Below are 27,476 nucleotides of genomic sequence, written 5' to 3'. Positions count from 1 at the left end.
ACATGACTGAGCCACTTTCACTTTCTCGTGGGTTCATTACACAATTCGCCTCTACTTTTGTACATACAAAACCCAATTTAGAGAATTTAGTTACTTCCATTCTTACTACTTCAATTATTCTAGTTTTTAATTAATCAATGGCCCTTCAATAATGTTAAGAATGTTAACTTCCCCCTGAACCAAAAATCAATAAATAACTACTTTGGAGGGTATGGTTAGCTGAACCCTGAGATAAGAAAGCTGAATTATACATTCACCATTAACTGTTCAATGCTAAATATATCTGAGAAGAAATCAGGACTCTGACATATAACTTAGAGACACAGCTCCACCATCTAGCCTGTCAACAGCAGATTATTCTAGTTAATGCAACAGACACTGGACTTCACTGTGCCAGGGACATTAGAAAATAGAAAAATGAATAAGCTAGGGGTCCTTGTTCACCAGCTGCCCTCAATTTTGTGTTACCTCTCAAAAACTCATTCCCATGCCATCCACCCCTTGACTACTATCTGCTATCTCTCCAGGTCGCTATCTCTCCAGGTCATTTCCTCTGTTGTCCTGATCTTCAATTCCTTTCTCCTTGTCTCTGTTAAGCTTGTCAAAATCTGAAACCACTCACTCTACTCCAGCCATACTAACTTCTTAGCCATTCCTTGAAAACCTCAAGTAGACTCCTACCTTCATCTTTTCCTACTTCTTGGCCTGGAACAGCCTTCCCCTCTTAGATACATGGTTGCTTTCAGTCACTAAATCGTATCTGACTCTGCGATGTCATGAACTGCAGCACACCATGATTCCCTGTCTACCACTATCTCCTGGAGTCTGCTCAAGTTCATGTTCATTGACTTGGTGATGCTCTCTAACCATCTCATCCTCTGATACATGGTATGTTCCCTCATTTTTTTCAGCTGTCTGCTCAAATGAGACCTTTCATGTGACTACCACAGAAATTCAGCCACTACCCCTGCCAGATACTTTATTATACTGCTTTATTTTACTCAGTTATATTTATTACCATCTAACATATTCCAATTTACGAACTTCCCTGATGGCTCAGATGGTAAAGCATCTGCCTACAATGCAGGAGACCTGGGTCCAATCCCTGGGTCAGGAAGATCTCCTGGAGAAGGAAATGGCAATTCACTCCAGTATTCTTACCTGGAAAATCCCATGGATGGAGGAACCTGATAGGCTACAATCCATGGGGTCGCAAAGAGTCAGAGACAACTGAGCGACTTCACAACACACAAACATATTCCAGTTTATCATCAATTCTAACAAGTATTTTTCTTCCATTGTAAGATAAATTTTGACTTTCAGTTCAGTTCAGTCGCTCAGTCATGCCCGACTCTCTGTGACCCCATGAACTGCAGCATGCCAGGCCTCCCTGTCCAGCACCAACTCCCAGAGTTTACCCAAACTCATGTCCACTGAGTCAGTGATGCCATCCAACCATCTCATCCTCTGTTGTCCCCTTCTCCTCCCGCCTTCAATCTTTCCCAGCATCAGGGTCTTTTCAAATGAGTCAGTTCTTCACATTAGGTGGCCAAATACTGAAGTTTCAGCTTCAGCATCAGTCCTTCCAAAGACTATTCAGGACTGATTTCCTTTAGGATGGACTGGTTGGTTCTCCTTGCAGTCCAAGGGACCCTCAAGTGTCTTCTCCAACACCACAGTTTAAAAGCATCAATTCTTTGGCACTCAGCTTTGTTTATAGTCCAACACTCACATCCATACATGACTACTGGAAAAACCATACCTTTCACTAGACAGACCTTTGTTGGCTAAGTAATGTCTCTGCTTTTAAATAGGCTGTTTAGGTTGAGTCATAGCTTTTCTTCCAAGGAGCAGCATCTTTTAATTTCATGGCTGTAGTCACCATCTGCAGTGATTTTGGAGCCCAAAAATATAAAGTCTCTCACTGTTTCCACTGCTTCCCCATCTATTTGCCATGAAGGGATGGGACCAGATGCCATGATCTTAGTCTTCTAAATGTTGAGTTTTAAGCCAACTTGTTCACTCTTTTCTTCCATTGTAAGATTTTTCTTCCATCTTTCATTGTAACATTTTTCTTCCATTGTTAAGATAAATTCTGACTTTAGAAATATTAAAATCAGTAAGGTCCTATACTCGTTGACCACTAGGTGGCAGTCATCAGGTGTCACTATCTACCTGCACAACCTTAATAATAGTTGTCTTTTTGTGTTTTGTTTTTTTTTTTTTTAATTGTAGTATAGTTACTTTACAATGCTGTGTTACTTTCTGTTGTACAGCAAAGTAAATAAGTTATATATATACAGATATCCCCTATGTTTTGGATTTCTTTCCCATTTAGGTCACAGCAGAGCACTGAAGTAGTACCTGTGCTATACAGGGACCTCATTAGTATACACAGCAGTATATAGCTGTTCTTAATATCAATTCTTTTAAGTTATTGACACTACTGACACTACCTGTGCTTAGTCTGCCAGTTAAAAATCTCTTGATTTAAACTGAAACAATCCTATATATAATATCTATCAATAATTTAAATTCAACACATTTTAAAAATATCAAGCATTCACAATAATGAAGAATAACCAGAAAGAACTTTCAGACTGCTAATAAGAATGTAAACAAAACAATAACTTTAAACTATTTAGCAATATATACTAAAACTTATAATATGCATATTCTCAGCAAGCCCACTTATAAATATATATGCAACAGAAATGCATACAAACATTCAACCAACAGATATATCTAAGAATATCCATAGCAATACTATTCATGTTAGCTCAAAACTAGAAACAAGCACTTCCCCCAGTAGACCAGTGGTTAAGACTCCACGCTTCCGCTGCAGGGGGCACAAGTTCATTCCCAGGTCCGATAACTAAAATCCCATATGCCAATGCAACGTGGCCAGAAAACAAACAAACAAAACCAGAAACTAACCAAATTCCCAGCAACAGAAGAATGGATAACTTCTGGTATATTCATACAATGAAGGACAATAGAGAAAACAAGTATACCTCACAATATGAACGACTCTTACAATATACAGTTAAGACATCAAAGTCAGACACAAAAGAACAGACACTATATGATTCCATTTCTACAAAGCTCACCAACAGGTAAATTAATTTATAGTGTTAAAAGTCAGAAAAGTGGGAGTCACTCAGTCATGTCCAACTCTATACAGTCCATGGAATTCTCCAGGTCAGAATACTGGCGTGTGTAAGTTGTTCCCTTCTCCAGGGGATCTTGTCAATCCTGGAAGTGAACCAGGGTCTCCCACATTGCAGGTGATTCTTTACCAGCTGAGCTACCAGGGAAGCCCATGTTAAAAGTCAGAGAGGAATAGTAACTGAAGATGGTATAAAGGGGCTTCTGGGGCACCGAAAATATTCTATTTCTTGATCTGGATACTGGTTACACATGTGTATTTAATTTGAGAAAACTGAGTTTTCACTATAGTAAAGGGAGTAAAATAAATCGAGGAGTCCTACTCTATTTGCTCCCTAAACCTACCCTCCCCACCTCTCAATTGTCCGTAGACCATTTCTGTCTCCAACTGAGCCAGGATAGGAGCAGAAACGATATTTAGCAGCTACCATATGTCAGGTTCCCTGGTGGCTCAGCTGGTTTTCCCAGCAGTTCAGTCGTCAGGACTCCAAGCTCTCACTGTTGAGGGCCTGGGTTCAGTCCCTGATCAGGGAACTAAGATCCCCAGAGCCACGTGGCATGGCCAGAAAAAGAAAAAAAAAAGAAAAAGAAGACAGCTTGATGAAGAGCAAAGAGTAGTACAGACTTGAAGATGGAGGGCCTGGATTTGAGTTCTGGTCCCACAGTTGTGTGAGACTCTGCAAAAGCCAGACACTCTCTGGATGTCAGTGTCTTAAGATCTACCCTGTCTACAAGTTGCTCTAAGGATCAAAATGAGGTAACAGATGTAAAGGATTCTGTAAAGATAACACATTGTAGTTACCCATTTATTCATCTAACGAATATTTACTGAGCGGCTACAATATCCGAGACTCTAGGGTTTCAAAGGTGAACAAGACTGGCAAGGTCCCTACTCTCATGGACTTCACACTTGTACGTGGGAGACATAATAAACAGATAAATGGGCAAGTTGCCAACAGTGATAAACGCTCTAAAGAAAATAAACAGAGTGATGTGCAAAAGAGTGGCAAGGGAACTACTTTAGATGGAATAGTCACAGACGGCCAGGCTGAAGTGACATAGCTCAGACCTCAAAGGATTCTTTAGCCAAGTGAAGAAGCAAGGAAACAGGTGCTTGTAGGCATAAGGAACAAGGCAAGTTTGGCATGTTTGAAGCACTGAAAAAATGAGGTAAGACTGGAACACAAGGCTGAGTGAGAAAAACTGTTCGGAGACAAGTTTGAAAAAGTGGACAGGCACTAAATCCAGTATGGCTGGATTGTTAAAAGAATATTACCAGTACCATAAAGCTTTTCTTTTTATTAACATGGCCAAATTGAATCATCATGCAAATATCTAGTGTATCCATTCGCAAAAGAAGGCCATTTCCAACCTTCTACTTGAGCAACTCCATGGCCAAAAAATAAGTGGAAAGATCCTATACAATGGCCCTAGACATAAAATTCTTAAGAACTACATATGAAAACATCATTTATTATGATGTTTGGAAAGTCAAATAGTCAAAAACCTCAAGAGCAAACAGAAATGACAGAATTATAGAATGATTTAAAAAAAACAAAGGTTTTTAACAGAAAAAGTGTCACTGCATTCAGCAAATATTTATCAAGCACCTACTTTGTGCCAGGTATGCTCTAAGCACTAGAGATACATCAATGAAAAAAATCAGTGAAGATTTAAGCAATAATTGAGCAGAAGATTTAACTGTAGAAATATAATACCAGAACTGAACTTCAACTTATTTTATGTCTCAGCATTTTCTAAAATAGGAGTCATAGGCTTAGTCATATGCACCTGTCAGAAAGCAAACTTACCAAGGAATTCTTAATCACTTCACTCCTATAAAATTCTGGAAAAGAAGAAAAAGAACAATAAGTGATGTGGAAGAAAATAAGCTCACTAACTCTTAATCCTATAAAATTTTTAACATATGCTCTAGTTAAAAAAAAAAACACTTAAAACATTTTCAAGGGTCTATTCTCTCTATATATTTATCTGTAAAAATTAAAATACAGATAATTATTAAATAAAAGTTTTTTAATTGAAGCATAGTTGATTTACGATGTGTTAGTTTCTGGTATACAGCAAAGTGATTCAGTTGTATGTATACAAAGATTTACTCTTTTTCATATTCTTTTCCATTACAGTTTATTATAGGATATTGAATATAGTTCCCTGTGCTACACAGTAAGACCTTGTTTAAAATTAAGAAGTTTTAAAGGGAAAAACACTGGTAAAGAAAGGTCAAAATCTATTAAGATTTAGTCATTTTTCCCTGACTGGCTCCTTTTACCCCAGAGTGTAAGGTAAGGCCTTAAGAACTCAGACTTTATTCTCCCTTAACTACTGCCATCGTCTACAAAAATTCTATATGCTCTGTTTGTCTCAAACATCTCCAATGATTATCCATTGTAGTACTGTGGACAGAACACTCATCTAACAACCAGGGAACCGAAGTTCTAGCTCTACATGTCATTAACATTCTGCCTCTCATTTCCTTGGGCCCATTTCTTCATGACACTTTTGACAATCAGACTAATAATCAAGGCCCTCTGTAGCCACTAAAATTCCATGATTCTACACACCTTCATTTATACTGTAAATGTTACAAAACCTGAAGCTACAATCAAAAGAGAAACTGTGTCAGAGATTCAACGGAGATACAATGAAAAGACAGACTGTGTCAGAGGTTCAAACAGACATTCCTAAGAACCCTTCAATATTGCCTCTGTTGTCTCTGCCGAAGTTACTCTGTGATGCTCTGTCAATGCAGAGCCTATAAGGACTCTGTACCTGTATGCTGCTATACGGCAACATTTCCCATGGGTGATGCACATATCACTGATATATGAGACGACGTTAAGTGATACATGGGTAAACTTTACTTTTTTCTAACATTGAAATTTACAACTCATATGCCCAACCCCTAATAGTAAGCTCCATAAGGGCAGTAGCATTTGTTTTGTATAACTGCTGTCTCCTCAACATGTAAAATTATTCCTGGCACAGGGTAGGCACTCAGTAAAATTTTGATTGAATCAACAACTTCACAGATTGTGGGAAAAATGGACTTCTTAAAATATATTCAGTATGTAGCATTAAAGATGAAATTCAAAGAGAGTGAAACTTGCCGAAGTAGTCCACAAGACTGAAGATTGGGAATCATCAAGCAGTAAAGGAAAAGTGGACCTGGATATAAAGTTCTGGGCTAGGTCTTTTGGTTAAAATGTTTCTTCACAGAACATAACATCTATACTATTCCATGCTTGTCTTCCCTTAAAAAATAGTAATAGTGATAATCATCCTATTTTGTGGCAAGACAGCCACAACACACTAAGTGAAAAAAACAGGTTCTATGAGAAAATTTACCACAGGATCCAAATTTTTACAATTACATGAACAACATTTATCTTAGGTGATAGGGTTAGGCTGCTTGCTTTTATTTTTTGCTTGGCAGTTTTTAAATTTTTCTATTTTGAATAATTACTTTAAATAAAAGAAGGGATAATTCTAATTGTTCTTGGAAACTTTTCTTGATGAATATTTAAGTTACTGATGGTTTTTTGATATTTCAAGTAATACTATATATAATCTTTGCAAGATATATATCCTAAGACACATGTATCTATAAGATAGACTTCAAGTGAAATTGCAGGGTAAAAGGGAAAAAAAGCTTAAATTTGATAGATATTGCCAGATTGTTCTCTATAAACACTGTACCAATTTACAGTCCCACTTAACACTAGCCAACCCTACACATTTTTTTTTTTTAATTAGTTAACTCATTGGCTGTGCTGGGTCTTCACTGCTGCATGCGGCGTTTTCTAGTTGCGGAGAGTCGGTGCTAGTCTAATTGCGGTGCACGGGCTTCTCATTGCCGTGGCTTCTCTTGTCACAGAACACAGGCTCTAGGCACTCGGGCTTCAGGAGTTGCGGCACATGGGCTCAGCAGCTGTGGCTCGCAAGGTCCAGACTGCAGGCTCAGCAGCTGCGGCACACAGGGCTTAGCTGCTCCACAGCATGTGGGATCTTCCCAGAGCAGGGATCAACCCCAGGTCCCCTGCACTGGCAGGGGATTCCTAACCACTGGACCACAAGGGAACCCCAACCCTCAGTATTACTCTTTTCATTTTTTCCCAAACGGTTAACCAATACCAATCATAAATTGGCTACATAAATGTACATATGTATGTGCATGTGTGTATATATATACATATACATATGTTCTTTTCTAATACGCATACATATACTCTAAATTATTCCCAATATGTTTCTGGGGGTGGGGGAGACTTTTAGGGCTAAAATTGTGTTGCTTGTTATTACAAGGTACTTTCACTTAATATACTTTTGTATTGTCTAAATTTGCTGCAAGTATGTAATACTTTTTAAACCAGTGGAAAAAAATTAAAGCTATTCTGTTTTTCTTTTGAGAGAATTCCTCAGCTTAATCTGTAAAGTGTCTAACTTAAAGAATCTCCAACATATATATCTCCAGCTCTAAGAAAACAAACAGATTATTTTTTTCAAAACTTTGCTGACTAGCTATATATATACATAAATGAAACTAAACAATTTGCTTTCTCCATTAGACCCTCAAAATGGACTTGCTAATTTTAATGGATAAAGGTCAACAAAGGAGCCATACAGTTTGGAAAGGAATCACCGAGTCTAAAGTAATTTATAAAGTGCTAAATGTGGGCCTACACTGTCTACCATTCTGCTATATTTTGATTGTCAATGAAATCAGCAACATGGTACACAACAGAATAGTGAATTTAGGAGAATTTAAAGTGAAAAAAACAGTTCCAGTCCCCAATGCACCATGTATAAGCTTGACCCTGGACAAGTCAATTAACTTTTCTGGGCCATAGTTTCTTCACCTTTAAAGGAGAATGACACCTGGAAAATAACAGGGTTGTTATGAGGCCCAAATGAAATACTGAATTAACTATACTATATAAGCTATCATTGTTATTAATATAATTCTATGAATTTTTATTAATTCAACTTGAGCAAAACTATTAGACAAATAAATTTTCAAAAAGATATCACGCAATTCTAGTTCTACATGAAAGGGACTATTAGATACAAATGCTTCTCTATCCAAGCTAAGACCTAAACAAACAAAGCAAGCAGAGACTGCAAAGCATGGTTCCAATGGCATGTCAAAACATGCTATTATACAGCATTCCATTTATTCAACAAATGCTTTTTTAGTATCTCAACCTCACTGAGAAAAGAGGAAACAAACTTAAACTCTACTATGAAACTATTTTTCAACTATCAGATTGGCAAAATTTCACAAGTTTGATTGCACAGTCTGCTGGTCAGGCTGCAGGGAAAAGGGTACCCATATACAGCAAATGGGAATGTCGACAAGGACAATTTTGTAATATTTGTACTTCCACTCTGGAATTTACCCTAAAGCCATACTAGCACTCACAGAAAATAATATATACCAATGAATGTTCATGGCAATGCTGTGTATATAGCAAAAGACCAGAACAACTAAATGCTCATCGAAAGAAGTCAGTTAAATAAATTATGGCACAACTGTTCAATACAAAACTAAACAGAAAAAAAGAAAATTAGAGAAGCTCTTTATGAAATAATATGGGAAGACATCTAAAATATATTAAGTGAAAAATGCAAGGCACAGAAATATATATATATACACATATATAATTTGGTACAATTTTTACTTGCAATTGCATGAAAAATCTCAGTAAAGATAAACCAGGGTGCAGCAAAAAACTAGTGAGATGGGACAGGTGAGAGGAAGATTTTAATACAAACCATCATATATATTTTGAGCCACAGACTGTATTAGCTATTCAAAAATTAAATGAAAATATCTGGGGGCTTACTTTGTGCCAAGAATTATTCCAAGTATTGGAAAGAGTGTGGTGAACAAAACTGACCCAGAAATTTCTACTCAAATGGAGCTTACATTTAGTGGACAGAGACATGCATTAAGCAAATAAGTAAACATACAGTTATGTCAGACTATCTGGAGTATCATGGAGAAAAATCTGATGTACCAAAAACAAGCCTTTCTCTGAGAATACATCTGGAGTGAAGACCTGAAAGAAGGCAGAGGAGCTAGTCATGTGGCTATCAAGAGGAGAGTGAGGGCAGATGCCTTTAAACTGAAGCCAATTTGAATTCAAGGAAGGCAAGAAGGGCAGTAGGGATGAGACAGAGAGAACTAGAAAAGTAGAAAGAGATAAGTGCCGAGAGGTGACAGATGGCCAGTTCATGAAAGGCCTAGGAAACAAAAAGAACTTTAGCTTTTACTCTGAATGAAACAGGAAGCCATTGGAGGGTTGGGGCGAGGAATAACATGAGCTGACTTTCATCTTAACAGGATCTCGGTTGAGACCACACTGAAAAGAGTGCGTGGGCAGACAGACCTGTTAGAAGTCTACTTCAACAACTCACACAACCACTCCAGGATAGTAGTTTGGAGGTAGTAAGAAAAGAAAAGGTAGATATATTTTGGTAGTAAGAACCAAAAATATCTGCTGGAAAATTGGGTATAGAATATAAAAGAGGACAATGCAGGGTGATTCCAAGGTTTCTGGCCAAGCAAATGGAAAGACCGAGTTGCCATTTTCTGATAGACGGATGAATACAGAAGATACATCAGAGTTAGAACATCAGACTCATTGCTGAATATATCAAGTTTAAGTCACCTCCTAGGCTCCAAATGGAGATGTACAGTAGGCAACTGATACATGAGTATGAGTTCAGGGGGGAGGCTGAAGCTAAAGAAACACATTTGTAAGCTGTTAGAGTGACAAGTGATATTTGAAACTACGACACATGCATGAGACCACCAAACTGAATTATGCAGAGATTGTCTTCTGATGTACCAAAATAGCTGGTTGGTAATCCAGGAAAGCACAGGTACTCACATTTCATGGGGGAAAAATAACTATGGCTGAAGAACAAACTTGATTTTTTAAAACTTCCACGTTTAAGAAGGAACCAGGATTAGAATCTAGCTCCTCATCCATTAACACAAGGCTTTGTTCTCCGAGAATGTAATAAATGGCGTTCAATTTGAACTACCTGAGAAATAGACAATCTCCTAAGAGCACTAAAAAAAGTGTCAAAAATCAAAAACACTCACACATAACTGCTTATGCTCTGCTGTGAATTCAGCTAAAATAAAAGAATAACTTAGAAATCAGCATTTCAGATATTCTTCCAATTCAAAAAAAACAAACTTCTTTTGAAACAGAAATGATGCCACTAGGCAGGTGGTACAGGTGGTTTTTAAGAAAAGCCTATAGGCCTTCCATTGTGGTCATCCTACACCAAGGGCCACATAATGATCATGCAATGAATATTCAAGTTTATCATCACAGCTCCAAGAAGATAAGGTGGTATTAATTAGGCTTACTAAGGAAAGAGTTTTCTGGCTCCTCCTATGGCAGTGAAAAGTTACAGAGCCGAACATGTGGGCCCAACAAGTCTATTATGTCAATAGACTTCATTCAACCATGACATTCTGGAGCACAGGGAGGTCTCAGAAGTCATCAATCCTCTCATTTTAGAAATAAATTAACAGCACACAAGAGGAACTAAATGTCCCAGCCAAAGGGCTGGCCAGTCAGTGACAGACTCAATACCACACACTGGACTTCCCTGTGGTCCGAAACCAGCAAGTCCCTTATTATGTTAATACCCATTTCATTGAAATAACTTCAAGAAGCAGTCCAAAAAAAAAAAACAAACAGAAATATTCCATAATAACTTCTAAGCTCAGGATATAAAGTAAACTAGAGAAGACAAGAAAAAGAACAACAACAACAAAAAAATCACTTTGTTTTCATTGTATCTCTTGGACAAGTTTTTACATCATGGTTATCAACCAGTCCCATGACTACTCTTTTTAGAAACTACTATTATGCCTGTTAACGTTACAATTCTAATAATAATTGCTATCATTTACCAAATACTTAAAATGTACTAAGTTCAATGTCAGTAACTATTATCAGAGGTAACAATGGAGCAAGAACACAGAAGTTCTAATAAAGACAACCAAGAACTGATTATATAGAAACCTATAAAAAATGTAAAGTACTTTGGCATTGTCATATATTGCTAGTGATGAAACCAATTAGTGAGCAGCAGACCAAATGTAATAAGATCTGCAAAAATACTTATACTCTCAGCACAGACAGTGACCAAACTGTTTCATTTTTCCTCTGGACACATAAGAAGACAATATTTTCCCATCCCCTATTCACCTAAAAAGGATGATGTAACTGATATACCGCTAATGGAATGTCATGGAATTGATGTGAAACATTTCCATTTAAAAATCTCCCTCAAATAATCCGTTTCCCTTGCCACACCAGAAGCATCATTCCAAAACAGAAGCAGCCTGAATACCTGAGCCACCAGTTAGAGGAGAACTGCCAAGCCAGTATCTGATAAGTAACACCTACACTGAACTCTGTTCAGTCGCTCACTTGTGTCCGACTCTGCAACCCCATGGACTACAGCACACCAGGCTTCTCTGTCCTTCACCATCTCCCAGAGATTGCTCACTGAACTTAGTGTTTAAGAAATTTATTATGTCAAGGCACTAAACGACTCATAGCACTTGTTATGGTAGCTAGAGTTACTTGTTCAGATTAATACAATTGTTTTAAAAATACACAGTGGTTAGAATGAAACCTAAGAATGAAATAAAACTGTAAAAATGGTGGAATTTACAGTCCTTTTTCCTTTGTCCAAGAATTACATAGCAAGCTATTTCAGTATATAGTGTATATACTGGTAATAGTTGGTATATAAGTACATACTGGTACATAGCTGGTATATAGTTACATACTAGCTGAAATATCCAGAACTAATATCAATGTAGTTTTAATCCTAATTCAATATTCCTGTCATTATACCATTCTTCCTCTTTTACAGTATTCAACATAAGTCAACTGATTATGTCAAAGTGTCTTTTGCCTAATATGTATTCAAAAGATGCTTGTGATTCTGAATCAAATATCTGATGTCCTCTTAGAATTATCACTTATGGAAGAATCCACATTTCAGTATGAGGAAATGAATTCAAAGAAACCTTGCAATTCTAAAAATGAGCCCATATACACAAAGAATTACAGATATGAGAAGATATGAACTAGGTCCAAATTTTACCACAAGACTAAAGGAATTAATTATATTTTAAAGACAAACAACTAGATACTGGACTCAAGTAACCTATTTCAAATGACAGCTACTGAATAATTAAACATTAACATTTATAAAGGAATGATAAATTTATCATTGTAAGGCTCAGCTATCCAAAAGACATGTTTCTTCAATATATATAAAAACTGCTCAAGAAATATTTTCAGACAGCATGACAACTTAGTTTTCTAACTAGCAATACTAGCAAGAGATGCAGAGAACCATTTATGTTACAAAAGAATAAAAATGAGATCTAACCATCCGTGGGTGGCAAGTCCAGATTCTCTTACCTTTGTATACCTTTTCAGTGTTACACAAGTGAAGTGTGAAGTAGGTATCAAGGAGCTGATGGCCATTCCTATTAACAATGTTCCGGGCAGCAATGTTCCGAAGATGTCTAAGACGCCGCTGAAACACAAAGAAAAACAAAAAAAGAGGAGCATTCAGCTTTTTCCTCTTCTAAAACTTTCTGAAAGCTACAATTCAAAGATAAAATTTAGTAAGTTGTCCCAGTCATTTATTTGTTGAGCCAACAACCTTAACCCAGTCTCTTATTTATGCCTCAGCATCTCTTCCGTTAAATAGGAGTTATTCTTGCCCTATATCATTTACAAAGTTGTTGGAAGCATGAAATAACAGAAATGAAATATTCTTATAAAGTATAAATATTATATAAATCCTAAATACCTGTAGAATAGCATCAGTATTTCCTGGAATATTAACTAGGCAGTAATTTGCTTTTTTCCCATCAGAAGGACGCTGGTAGAGATGCAAAGTCCAACTCACACCAACACAAAATTAGCAATTATTACATACACACACCTCTGTTGCTAGTTCACTATGATGCCAGATCATCTGTTACAACCAAGAAAAGAAGACAAAGACAAAAAACCAAACAAAACAGTACCTCACTGCTCACTTCATCAGGCCAGTAACCCAACTGTCATCACCTTAAATTCTCACTTGACCAGCAGTCAACCAGTCCCTATATTTTCATCAGGCCTCCCTCCAACTAGGATGCAAAAATTATTTGAAGTCATAAGTGCTGGAAATGCAAAAGCTCCATAAGCAACAGGAGAAATCAACAAAAATATAAGATGCCTAAGTGTTAGTCACGCAGTTGTGTCCAACTCTGCGACCCCATGGACTGTAGCCCGCCAGGCTCCTCTGTCCATGGGATTTCTCCAGGCAAGAATACTGGAGTGGGTAGGCATTCCCTTTTCCAGGGGATCTGCTCGAACCAGGGATCAAACCCGGGTCTCCTACATTGCAAGCAGATTCTTTACCACTGAGCTACAGAGTACAGAATACTTTAAGATACCTTAAGAGATAGCCAAATCATCTCGTATCAAACAGAAAAGTTGGCAGTGAAGCCTGAGCACAACAGATTCATTCTCAGTAGCTAGTCCCCTGTGTCAGATGATTAGTTCAGAGACTGAAAAACAGAAACCAAGTGCTCACTTTTAAAATATGCTTAAAGCTCTCCCTTTAGGCTGAAAGCCCACTTTGCTGAGGTAAGTCCATCATCAATTACAGGTGCAGTCAGCCAGCAAAGTACAGTTCTTCCTTTCCATGTACACAGCAACCTAATCCTTTCTCCCAATCTAGAGATTAACATTCTTGGACAGAGAAGGTTATTGTCTAATAAATTTATTTAACATTCTAAGTATGAAAAACCCCAAATGTATTTATAAAAAGCTTGTAGGGCTTACTTTAAAAGACTTATATTTCTATAATATGCCAAAGGTTTCCATTTCACACCCTAGATTACAGTAACTATTTCCCCCAACTACATATTTTTCATTAGCCTTGTAAGTCAAGATTTTAAATTGACAGGAACCACTAATAGCCTACATACATAATAATCACATCTATTTTGCCAAAAGATTCCAATCTTGGTCCTCTATTCAAAGACCTGAAAACATTACCCAAAGCCTCCAGCATAAAGCACAAACTTCCCATTGTTCCCTTCAAAGCCTTGCACAATCCAACCTCTCCATACTCAATCCTCACTTCCCACTAGAGCTTCCTCACACCCAACCCCCAGTCACAAGTGACTGCTTGCTGTTCCATGAAAAAGATCATGTATGGTCCTAGCTCTGTGTTTTTGCCAACGCTAGCTCCTCAATGCTATCTACTGAGATTACCGTACGGTTTTCATCTTTCAATTTGTTTATATGATGTAGCACACCGATTGATTTGCGTATACTGAAAAGTCCATGCATCCCTGGGATAAACCCCACTTGATCATGGTGTATGATTCTTTCAATGTATTGTTAGAGTCTGTTTGCATCTTGCTCAGGATTTTGGCATCTATGTTCATCAGTGATATTGGCCTGTAACTTTTTTTGTGTGATATCTGAAGCACTAAGATAAGTATTTTCATTACACCATGCTTAACTAAATACAAGATGGTACAGACAAAGGAACTGGTACAGACAAAGGAAATCAACTCTCGGGTAAATTACGGATGTAATCTTGGTGAAGGCAGTAAATATACACGGGGACCTCTTGTGCCCTTTGTCTTGATTTCCTCTTTAAAATATTCATTCCAATTTTATCATAAAGCTGATTATTTTAAAAAATATTAAACATGCGAAATGCCAGGCTGTATGAAGCACAAGCTAGAATCAAGATTGCTGGAAGAAATATCAATAACCTCAGATACACAGATGACACCACACTTACGGCAGAAAGCGAAGAAAAACTAAAGAGCCTCTTGATGAAAGTAAAAGAGGACAGTGAAAAAGCTGGCTTAAAATTCAACATTCAGAAAACCAAGATCATGGCATCTGGTCCCCCCATCACTTCATGATAAATAGATGGGGAAACAGTGTAAAGTGAGAGACTTTATATTTGGGGGCTCCAAAATCACTGCAGATGGTGGCTGCAGCCATGAAATTAAGACTCTTGCTCCTTGGAAGAAAATGACTCAACCTAGACAGCTTATTAAAAAGCAGAGACATTACTTTACCAACAAAGGTCCGTCTAGTCAAAGCTATGGTTTCTCCAGTAGTCATGTATGGATGTGAGAGTTGGACCATAAAGAAGGCTGAGCACCAAAGAACTGATGCTTTTGAACGGTGCTGTTGGAGAAGACTCTTGAGAGTCCTTTGGACTGCAAGGAGATCCATCCAGTCCATCCTAAAGGAAATCAGTCCTGAATGTTCATTGGAAGGACTGACGCTGAAGCTGAAACTCCAATACTCTGGCCACCTGATGCAAAGAACTTACTTACTGAAAAAGACCCTGATGCTGGGGAAAACTGAAGGCAGGAGAAGGGAACGACAGAGGATGAGATGGTTGGATGGCATCACAGACTTGATGGACCTGAGTTTGAGCAAGTTCTGAGAGTTGGGGACGGACAGGGAAGCCTGGCATGCTGCAGTCCATGGGGTTGCAAAGAATCAGACACGACTGAGCAACTGAACTGAACTGAAACTTTAATAAATTAAATTAACAACATTAATAATATGCCAAAGGACCTACTATGCACAGGGAACTATACTCAACATTTTGTAATGATCTATTAGAAAAGAAAATACAAAGAAGAGTATGTTTTTTAAAAAAAAAAAGGTAAAGAAGAATATATATGGGACTTCCCTGGTGGTCCAGTGGTTAAGAATCTGCCAGCTAATGCAGGGAACTAAGATCCCACATGCCATGGGACAGCTAAGCTTCATGAGCCACAGCTACTGAGCCGGCACTCTACAGCCCGAGCTCTGCAACAAGAGAAGCCTGTGACCCGCAACTAGAGAACTCCCCGCCTGCCACAACTAGAGAAAGCCTGCATACCGCAATGAAGAGCCAATACAGTCAAAAATAAACAGAAGAAAGTGTGTGGTTATCTGTATGACTAAATCACTGTGCTGTACACCTAAAACAGGATATTATAAATCAACTAAACTTCAATAAAAATAAGTAAGAATTAATAATAATATGCCAATGTTAATTTTTAGTTTTGAAAAATGTAAAATGGTAATATATGATGCTAACCTTACGGAAAACTGAATGAAGGGAATTCTGTGTACTGTCTTGGCAACTTCTCTGTAAATCTAAAATTAGTACAAAATTTTAAAGAATGATAAGCTATCTATTGCCTTTTTTCAGAACTAGGGAGTGAAAAGGGGACAAAGAGTGCCAGTAAAACAACACTTCACAAACATAATTTAAACAGAGCTCCTCTCTTCCATCCCCACCCATTCATCTCCTTCCTTCAGTCTCCCATCTCCTTCCTTCCTCCCCTTCCCCCAAGGTTTAAAGCAATTAAAAAGAAATACGGAAGGTTAAACCAGAAACTCAGAAAATGACCTGTGGGGGTGAGAACAGGTTGGAGGGAACAGAGATAAAAGCAAGACTTCCCTGATACTTCGCTATGTGGTTTCGCCTTCTGTACCATAAGAATGATTTACATAATCAAAAAATAAAGTTAAATAAGAAAAAGTTTAAATCAACTAAACCTAGTCAAAAATATAACAGCAATACCAAAAATTACCACCAGTCTTAGGCTATATCACCCACCTTTGCCCAAATTACTACCCTACGAATCTAGGAAATATTAAAGAAATCAAGGTGACCGAAAGGATCCTCTCTAGTTCTCAGTTCTCCAGAACATCTATACTTGACCAAAACAATGTATAATTATGGATAGTTTCAAATATTTTCCCAACCAGACTAAAAGTTTTATACGGGAGAGATTTATTTTATTAACTGCTATATCTCTAGCACCCAGATGAATAACTAGCAAATAGTAGGAACACAATAAATGGTTTTTGACTGAATTTATACGTGTCCAGAGAATTAACATTCAAGAAGGTCTTGGTATGACCTAGGTCGTACAATGAACCTGAGTGGCCTGGAACCCACAGTGGATTCTGACACCCACCCATGAGATGGTGGGAGAATATAGAGCACTTCAAACGTAAGACTGGACCTCAAAACTGAAAAGTAGGGGTCAAATCTTAGCGGTGCTTCTGGACTACAGCAAATTCTCAGCACTCACCTACCTGTAACTGTACCAGGCACCAGGAATTCATGACCTGGAGGCAACATCGAGCATAAATGTACTGCTTTAGACCCTGTCTAAATAGAATTAAATATCAGATTATTTCAACGGCCCATCCAAAGATAAATTCAAATCTGTCTTATGATCTAAACTGGCTCAAATATCTCAGAAAAGTAAAAATAACAAGTAATTAAAATTTATGCTGACTTTGAAATTACTCTTTTTGATTTTGGCTGTGCTGGGTCTCATTATTATGCATGGGCTTTCTCTAGTTGCAACGCATGGGATTCTCATTGTGGTGACATCTCATTGCAGAGCATGGACTCTAGAGCACAGGCTCAGTAGCTGTGGCCCACGGGCTTAGTCGACCTATGGCATGTGGAATCCTCCTGGACTAGGGATCGAACCCATGTTCCTGCATTGGCAGGTGGGGATTCTTAACCACTGGACCACCAGGGAAGTCCTAGATTACTCTTTAAGATAACATTCCAGGCAGCTTCTTAAACTGCCAATCTCCTCACACTTTCTTAAAGCTTTAAGCATTCACAGTTAAGAAAGGCTCTTTGCATCTCTTTCTACAGCAGTAGCTTTAGGCAGCCAACTGTACTCTAGAAACACCTATTTCCAAAGTTGAATAGATTTTAATTTTTAAGTTGGAATTAAAATAGCTTTAAAGTCTTTGAAGCACTACCTAAAAAATATTCTATATCAAGGTTAAAAATAATCACTAAAATAAAATCTTATTCAGCTTTGATTTGGAAGATTGATGTATTATAGCTAGAGCACAACTCTCCTACCTGCAATGTTGGCAGTGGGAAAGAGACCAGAATGATCCTAAATCCCTCAACCTTTTTTTTTTTCTTTTTAAACAAATCTCTCAAGTATAAATTCTAAAACAAGACTTAACTAGCATGTGTTGGAGATTTGAAACATCTGCTTAAGTAAACAAGCATTACACTAGTGTGATTATAAACTGGTGCCTCTAAGAATCTAAAAGGGTTAGATTTTCTTGTTAACAGTACTAATGTTCTTAGAAAACTGCTTTAAAACGCGAGTGAAAGTCGCTCAGTTGTGTCCAACTTTGCAATCTCATGGACCATACAGTCCATGGAATTCTCCAGGCCAGAATACTCGAGTAGGTAGCCTTTCCCTTCTCCAGGGGATCTTCCCAACCCAGGGATCGAACTCAGGTCTCCAGCATTGCAGGCAGATTCTTTACCAGCTGAGCCACAAGGGAAACCCAAAACATAACAGCAGATTAAAGAACTTTTTCTGCCTTTTAATATTTTGCTCTGTTTTATCTTGCCCAGCATCTATTTGGCTTAAAAAACAAACAACAACAAAAAAGAACAAAAACACCTCAGATATTCCTCTTTAGAACTACCGTCCTCTACTATCAATCTACTGTAGAATTAACCCCACTTCCAACTCCAAGAAGGATCATGTGACTCAGGTCAAGTCAATCAGCCCTGATCATTCCCTCCCCCTCCCCACCATAACAACACAATTAGGATCCATGGAAAACCTAGAAGTTGTATTACATTGTTGTATTAAACAGTCGATTAAATTCTTTTTTCCCCCTGCTGGCCCAGAACCTGAAAGGACATAGGGCTAGAGATGCTGGCAATCATCTTTACATCATAGTGAAACCTGAGATGAAAACTGCAAGAGAGCAGAGTTCAGAAATGTGGAGCAAGACAGAAATAAGGTATTGCAACAAGAGTAAGATAAGAGGTACAAACTACTATGCACAAAATAGATAAGCAACAAGGATACAGTGTATAGCAGAGGGAATTATAGCCATTATCTTGTAACAACTATTCATGGAGTATAACCTGTAAAAAGCGGAATCACTATGCTATACACCTGAAATTAAGTCAACTATACTTTAATAAAAAAATTAAATTAAAAGTCCTGCCAAAGGAATTTTAGTCTCTGTTAGTACGCCCAAATCCCACCTAAAATGAGAACGACAGACACCAATCCCGTCCCGATAAAACTGTTGAAGATTACAACTAGAGAACACTTATATCCTAACTATCAAGAAATTTTCCCACTAACAGGTTAGTAAATGAAAAGTAACGTTCTAATTTAGCTGCAAGGTACAAAGAAATGTTTCATTTTGTTAAACATCCCCATATTTTAGAAAATGGTTAATTTCTGGTAGGTCAATCCATTTTTATTGATACAATTTTGAACCTCATCCTTGGTGATAATAAGTGAAATCACACCTCAGAACTAAAAGAAAACCAAAGCAACTTTTAGTAGTAAAGCAGGCCACTGGTGGTCTACACTCTTCCCAAATGTTACCTTTCCTTTGCTGGTATCTAAACTTGGTCTGGCTTCTGAGGTATAAAAATGACCAAAGAGAAATGTGATGTTCCTCCTTTCTGCTGGAGAGTGACTCAGAGAGGCTGATGATGGCTATCCTCCTCCTTCCTTGCACTCCTTGCTTATTAAAACAAGAGTATCTGTGTGTCTCACTATATCCTGCCCACTATGCCAATTGTCTTGCTGTTCACTGAACCCAGGGTAGGCAAGGCGTGAGCGAGGAAACAGATAGGAAGAAGCTGAAAGAAGATGCAAGGAGCCATAGGAATTGCAAACATTCTTTATTCGCAGCAGCAAAGCAGACATGCTTTATCCTCTAATGGCTGATGCTGCCTCAAGACACAGCAAGGGCTTTTCAGGTGGTGCTTATATAGGCATGATGCACATACCCAGTACTATAAATGATCTCAGCAGTTACATAACCATGCATAGTCACTGTTTACAGAATGTGGGACCAGAGCAAGGGAACATGGGGCGGGAGTGAGAGGGAGTTGGGCAAGAGAACCTGACTACCGCCATCTTGGTTAACTGCTCTTTCCCAACACCATGGTTCTATATAATACATATAATATATAGTATATATATAATATATACAATATTATATATAATATAATGACTCCACAAATCTCCATCACCAAACTAAACTACCACCCCACGCACACCTTTTATGGCTCCCAAGACCACAGTGAGGTATCCTCTAAGCAAATTTTGAGTATAATATGCTTAGTTCTACAACAGCTCTTATAAATCAACAATACAATCCATAAACTGTAGCCCTATAGAAAAGAGGGCAAAGGATATAAAAAGGCAGACCACCAGGAAAGAAATGGAAATGGTCAGTAACCATATGAGAAGATGTATAATCCTACTCATAAAGATATGCACACCGAAACAAGTAGTCCAGCTTATGGAGACTGCAGTTTCCCAAGAATGGTCCCACCAATACATCCCATCCCACATGCTCACTTCCAGTGTGATACTGCCACTTCTTTACGAAACGAGATCTATGTCCCCCTCCCCTTAAATGAGGGCAGGCCTGTGACTATGGCGGAAATGACGTCATGTGATTTCTGAAGCTGAATCACAAAGTTACCTGGTCCTCTTTACTGGATGCTCTTCTTTAGAATTCAGTCATCCCTCGGTGAGGATGCCAAGCAGCCACATGTTAAGGCTTGGCTGGTGTTCTCCTCAGTCCCAGCTGAGTGAGTCCAGCCATAACCTGACACACAGTGACCACTCCAGCACCCAGCAGTTGAGATGCCAGAAACGACACCAAGGAAAGAACAGTTCTCACCCAGTCTGAAACAAAACTTTTCATAAGCAAAATAAATGATGATGTTTTAAGCCACAAAATTTTTTGTTTGTTACTCAGCAATATAAAACAAAGAAATTGATTTGATTAACAGAACAGTTTAGTTTGTCAGGGTTGATACTAGTAAGGAAAATGATGTTGGGGGAAATATAAAATGGTTCATTTGGAAGGAGGGTGATTTAGCAACAATTACCAAAGTGTATATAATATTTGACTAAGCAATTCCACAAATCACAAAAATGTGTGCAAATATTAGCTATAAAAGCAAAAACTGAAAAACCACTCTTAAATTGCGGCATATTCATACAATGGAAAATTACATAACCATTACAAGACAAAGTGATAATATGAAACACAAACAAAAGAGCAAAAAATGGAAGGAAAGTTATGACCAACCTAGACAGCACATTAAAAAGCACTTTGTCAACAAATGTCCATCTAGTCAAGGCTATGGTTTTTCCAGTGGTCATGTATGGATGTGAGAGCTGGACTATAAAGAAAGCTGAGCACCGAAGAATTTATGCTATTGAACTGTGGTGTTGGAGAAGACTCTTGAGAGTCCCTTGGACTGCAAGGAGATCCAACCAGTCCATCCTAAAGGAGATCAGTCCTGGGTGTTCATTTGTAGGACTGCTGTTGAAACTGAAACTCCAATACTTTAGCTACCTGATGAGAAGAGCTGACTCATTGGAAAAGACCCTGATGCTGGGAAAGACTGAGGGCAGAGGAGAAGGGGACGACAGAAGATGAGATGGTTGGATGGCATCACCGACTCAATGGACATGGGTTTGGGTGGACTCCGGGAGTTAGTGATGGACAGGGAGGCCTGGCGTGCTATGGTTCATGGGGTCGCAAAGAGTGGGACACGACTGATCGACTGAACTTACTTGAACTGAAAATACTACTGTACACCCTAAGTGATGTAGATCATGGGTTACTTGCTTTAAAAGTTTCCAAAAGTAAACATTTCAAGCTTTACAGGGTGCATTCCATCTCTGCAAATTCTTTGGGTTCAAACATGTTTGTTTATAATCCTTCAGCCGTGTCAAAATCTTTCTTATTTCATCAGTTGTTACAAAAACCAATGACAATTAGCCACAGTTTGCTAACCCTTTATGTAGAAAATCACTGAGTTATGAGAATTTTGAAAAATAGTCAAACTTGTTCTTAATATCTTTCCCCTTCCCTATTCTCAGTTCACTTCCTTTTCAGATCAAGCCTTTACTCTCAGCATGGGACCAGGCTAAAGGGCATGGAAGAATTAAGGCCCAGGTTAACCCAGATTACTGCTACTTTGGCACACTTTTTTGAGGGGCAACAAAAGCAAACCTGGGAGAAAATGTTTTCCACATTTCCACAGAAGGTAAAAATGCTGAATTACCAAATCAAGAATTTAAGCTTGATAAATTAGGTCGGTCTTTTTAAAACAAAAAAGCCCCTTCTATATTATAGAATTCTATTTTGTCTAATCTTTTGATCCCACCTGAAAGACTCACTGTGTAAAGTTTTGAAAGAACACAAAAATGCTTTAAAACTACTGCTTGGGCCTACTGGATAGAAAGCAAATGGTGCCAACGGGCAATGTTACAGATTTAAACAAACCATCAACTCTAAAGTCTCATAAAACACTTTATAGCTCCTGTTCCTAACTAAGAACTTTCTCTGACATAAATTACACAGCCTCGGACCCAAAGCCCTCATTTTGACATTAACTCTCCTCTCACCCAAGTTCAAATAAGTCCTAGAACTTAATTCAGTCACTTACTACGCACTAACAGCCTTCTCCACAAGAAAAGACAAAATCTATCGATAGCTCTCAACTTTCTATACTTCTTAGACATTTTCACTCTGGGTTGGTTTTTGTTTTAATCTCCATCCTATTCATCCCCGGTCTTGGGGGAAAATCCAAACTTGCCCTTTTCCCCACCATAATTCCTGAGTAGAGTTGCTCTAAAAAACAGGTCTTTGCAGTGACAGATCCAGTATTGTTCTCGGTGTATGTCTCTCTCATCCTCCCTCTCTTATTCCCCTTTCTTCTATTTTCCTTGCCAAACTACGCTAGCAACTGTGGGGATACAAACATGGGATTCCCTAGTTTCAGCGTACATAATCTTTCTAAAGAATTGGAGTTTGTGCGCACCAAAGAAAGCTAGTTTGAGGTAAAAGTATCCAGCATATACTTTCAAAGAGCATTTAATTAAAGAACCGTTATTACAGAAATATAAGACCGAACAAAACAGACACAGAACTATACAGGATGACCTGGAGGATAAACACTGGAAGACAGAAGATAGGTTCAGTGGCCCAAGTATACAGTAATATCGTGCTTGCAATCTGCTTCAAAATAATTGGGGTGAGGCAAGTTGTTAGGCATATAGATAAAAAAAGACCTACCATGAGGTGACAGTTATTGATGGTTATTACCAATAACAAGTAATAGGTACTTGGGAGTTTATTATCCCACTCTCCCATATGTATGCATTTCAATATACATTGATACATAAAATATACATATAGATACTTCATTATTCATTGAAATTTCCATAATAAAAAAATTTTAAAATAGTATCAGTAAGAACAGAAAGGATAAGACTATATAGGAACGCAAAGACAAAATTGGGCTTAATGGGGATACTAATTAGAGAACGGATATGGTTGAGGACAAACAGAAGATTGTTAAAAGAAATAAAGGAGTTAAAGGATCCCTAGAGAAATAAGAACTAATCAATAAAAGTGTTAGGACAATGGAGTAGCCATCAGTAAAGGGAAAGGGAAGGAAAGAAAAGAAATATGTACATGTATCAAATTTCAGATGGCCTAAAAATATTCAAATGTAAATAATTAAAGCATAATAAAAGTTCCAAAAGAAACCATGAAGGATTATTTTATAACCTCAAAGGTCTAAGAATGACATAAAACTCTGAAACTATAAAAAGAAGGGGGAAAAAAAAATCAATAAAATTTCCTACATAAAATGTTTTTAAATTATGCATGACAAAAACTATCATATGCAAAGTCAAACTAAAAAACAACCTAACAAAAAAATTTCAATTTTTATAACAAAGACAATTTCACTAAAACATAAAAAGTTCATATGGGAATCCTCTGGTGGTCCAGTGGTTAGGATTCAGTGCTTTCATTGACAGGGGCCTGGTGTTAATCCCTAGTCAGGGAACTAAGATCCCACAAGCTATGAGGCACAGCCAAAAATAAAATAAAACCGTTCATAGAACAAAAAGCCCAACAACCCAACAGAAAAACTGACAAAGAATGTTAACAGATTAATTCACAGAAAATATGAATAGCACTTAAGAAGAGATTCTCAACCTCACTCATAAGAGAAATGCAACTTAAAACTACACTAAAATTGGCACAGATCACAAAGTCTGATAACATATTCAGAGACAGGCAATGGCAAAACAGACACTTTCCTGAAAAAAGTATAACTGGTAAAACCTCTAAAAGATGGCACAATTACAAATACATATATGTTATTTTCACACCTGTATTAAAAATACACTTGCAGATATACAATATGATATATGTAATACAATACTAGCAAAAACTGGAAATAAGTTAAACGTTCATCAATAGGGGACTACTGATATATATATATCCTACATTGGAACAGTATGGGACCATAAAAAATAAATTATGTGGCAGCTTTCTGAGCACTGACATGTAACAATCTGTACAATACACTATTAGTTTTTTAAAAAATAGTACAGTTTATACATGATGTTTAACAAGTTATCATTTGTGTTTAACAGGAAAAAAGAATATAATTATGTAATGATAGGAGAAGCATAAAATATAATTGATAATACTGGTTGTCCAAGAGAAGGGAAAAAGGGTATTTGGGACACAGAGTGGTATGAAGACTCTTCACTGCATCCTCTTATATACTGCTGAATTGTAATCCATATGAATATATTATCCATTTTTTAAAATAAAACAATTTACATTTTTAAAAAAAGAGACGGCAACCAACCCTCAAGCCTGTGTATCTATGATAGCCATTACCAGAAGCGGTGTGACATCGTGGTAAGGGAGTCAGTAATCCTCAACTTGAGGGTGGTTCTAACCACGTACTAGTGAGTAAGTCATTGAGTCCCTCTGAGCCTATTTTCTCCTCCATAAAATAGAAACATTTCCTTCATGCTTACCTCTGTGGGTTATTTTAAGGATCAAATTAAATTATGACTATAAAAGCTCTCTGAAAAATTAAAAGTATTTTACGAATATAAAGTATGAACAGAAATATGGATGTCAAGAAAGGGATGTGGTTAGTGTTAAGATGACAAATTGATTTAGGCGTTTTCTAATCTGAAGTAAAGAGACAGATTTAGAATTTATCTATCTAAATAGAGGTAATAAAGTCACAGGAGTATAATATAACAGATCTCCAAAGAAAAACGTTAAATAAATAGAATTGTAGAACTGAGAAGGATCCTGAAAGTCACCTAAACCTTTGCTATGCAGTATTACCTGGGAACTTGCTGGAAATGAAGAATTTCAGGTCCCACTACAGACCTTACTCAGTCAGAATCTACATTTTCACAAGCTCCCCTGGTAGTCTGTTTTACTAAGCATTAATCTAAGCCGTTTTACTTATTTTTTAGATAATAAAATTAAGGCCCTAAGTAAACAGGCCCACCCATATTTACACTGTCAGTAAACACCAAATTCAAGATTTGCACCCAGGTCTGATCTCCTAGGCTATGTGTACATGTATGCATGTACACCATGCATGTGCTTCCTTGTTTCAAAACCTTTGAGACATCCTTGCCAGGAAGATGTCCCATGCCCCAACTCTTATTTCTGATCAGCAATCCAGCCCATCAATTCTTCCTTCACAATATCTCTGGCATATGTTTCTTCTTTTCCACACTTTTCATTTATTTTCCTAAAGCTATCGTTGCTTATACTATGAAAAACCAGCTTCCTTCTTGTACATGTATCAACTTCCTCTTCTGCAAACAAGAGCTCACTTAGAAACTGTAAGTTCTATACAATTCCTTAAGAAAGTACAAGCTATTATGCTTTTTCTTGTGAAGGGGGGTGCAGGGGGGACCAAGGTGCACGGTATACAGGATCTTAGTTCCCCGACCAAGGACTGAACCCATGCCCTCTAGAGTAGAAGCATACAGTCCTAACCACTGGACCACCAAGGAATGACCCATTATGCATTAACTGTTAACACACTAATTACAGGCAGAATCTATGTTTAAAATCTACCAAGATTAGCAAACTGTAACTTCGTAATTCTAACCCAGAACCTTCATGTTTTCATTTCCATTATTTCTTCCCATTACCCCTCCCTCTTTGCCCCAGAACTAATACTAAGGTCCTCCCACTGTAATCAAGCTTTACTAAATAAACCCAAAGGCCTTAAATCTTCTTTCCAGTACCTTCGATCCCAATCTGTTTCAATAAACTCACAACATTCACAAAATGCTCATGTCTTCATAATTCTCTCCCAAACACTGTACCCTAAGAAACCAAATTATCTGAACATTTCCTGAGCACTCATGATGTGCCAGGATCTACACAATGAAATAAAAGACCAAACACCTCTGACTACCTCTCCTACACAAATTCAGTAAGATTAACAGCCCTGGTCTCTGCCCCATTTCCACACCAAGAAGCTTTGACTTTTTTAAGACCAAATAATATGGGAAGACTTTGATAGATGCTCAGCCACAAGAGAAACAGATGAACAGGCAGATTAAGCCACCCATAACATGAGGACTAGCGCCTGTGCAACAGCCAACACACTGAAGCACTAGGGTAAACAGTTCCAGAAACTACCAGCCACAAATTGAGTTCATTAAATCAACCTGAGAAAAACAAAGGGCGTGTGCTTCAGTTCAAAATCAGATTGTGAGCTACTTATTCCAATTATATCAAACGCTGGTTTTGTGCTGTGGTATAAACTTAGCTGACTTAGGTTTGATTCCCAGCTCCACTATCTCACTTCAAAGTGAAAGTCGCTCAGCCGTGACTTTGCGATCCCACGGACTATACAGTCCATGGAATTCTCCAGGTCAGAATACTGGAGTGGGTAGCCTTTCCCTTCTCCAGGGGATCTTCCCAACTCAGGGCATCAAACCGGGATCTCCTGCACTGCAGGCGGATTCTTTACCAACTGAGCTATCACTTGGGTATGTAATTAATCTCTCACCTTCAGACATCTCATCTGTAAAATGGAGCTAATAACAGCTTCTACCTGATAAAAGCTGCAATCAAGAGTAAATGAAAAGAAAGTGAAAGTGTTTGTCACTCAGTCATTGCAAGCCCATGGACCTTAGCCTGCCAGGCTCCTTTGTCCATGGAATTCTCCAAGCAAGAATACTGGAGTGGGTAGCCACTCCCTTCTCCAAGCCATTCCCTTCTCCAGGAGATCTTCCCAACCCAGAGATTCGCACCTAGGTCTCCCGCATTTCGGGCAGATTCTTTACT

General features: G+C 37.9%; 1 protein-coding gene across 4 annotated transcripts in view; it reads right to left on the bottom strand.

Moving 5' to 3' along the window:
- The window catches only part of UVRAG (UV radiation resistance associated), a 314,400-nt gene that overhangs the window by 269,844 nt on the left and 17,080 nt on the right, over positions 1–27,476 (bottom strand). The window contains exons 1-3 of one of the 4 annotated variants that reach the window (XM_043482965.1): positions 13,688–13,801; positions 12,657–12,774; positions 4,980–5,014 (exon numbers count right to left, since the gene is read on the bottom strand). In XM_043482965.1, coding sequence (XP_043338900.1) covers positions 4,980–5,014; positions 12,657–12,774; positions 13,688–13,708 — 174 coding nt within the window. In that variant the 5' untranslated portion in view covers positions 13,709–13,801. Of the gene's footprint in view, positions 1–4,979; positions 5,015–12,656; positions 12,775–13,687; positions 13,802–27,476 lie in introns of those variants that run through there. The other 3 variants (XM_043482964.1, XM_043482968.1, XM_043482966.1) reach the window with 3 other exon arrangements.

This window comes from Cervus canadensis, chromosome 11, assembly GCF_019320065.1.
Source record: "Cervus canadensis isolate Bull #8, Minnesota chromosome 11, ASM1932006v1, whole genome shotgun sequence".
NCBI classification, from domain to species: Eukaryota; Metazoa; Chordata; class Mammalia; order Artiodactyla; family Cervidae; genus Cervus; species Cervus canadensis.
This window is presented reverse-complemented; position numbering and strand designations above follow the sequence as displayed.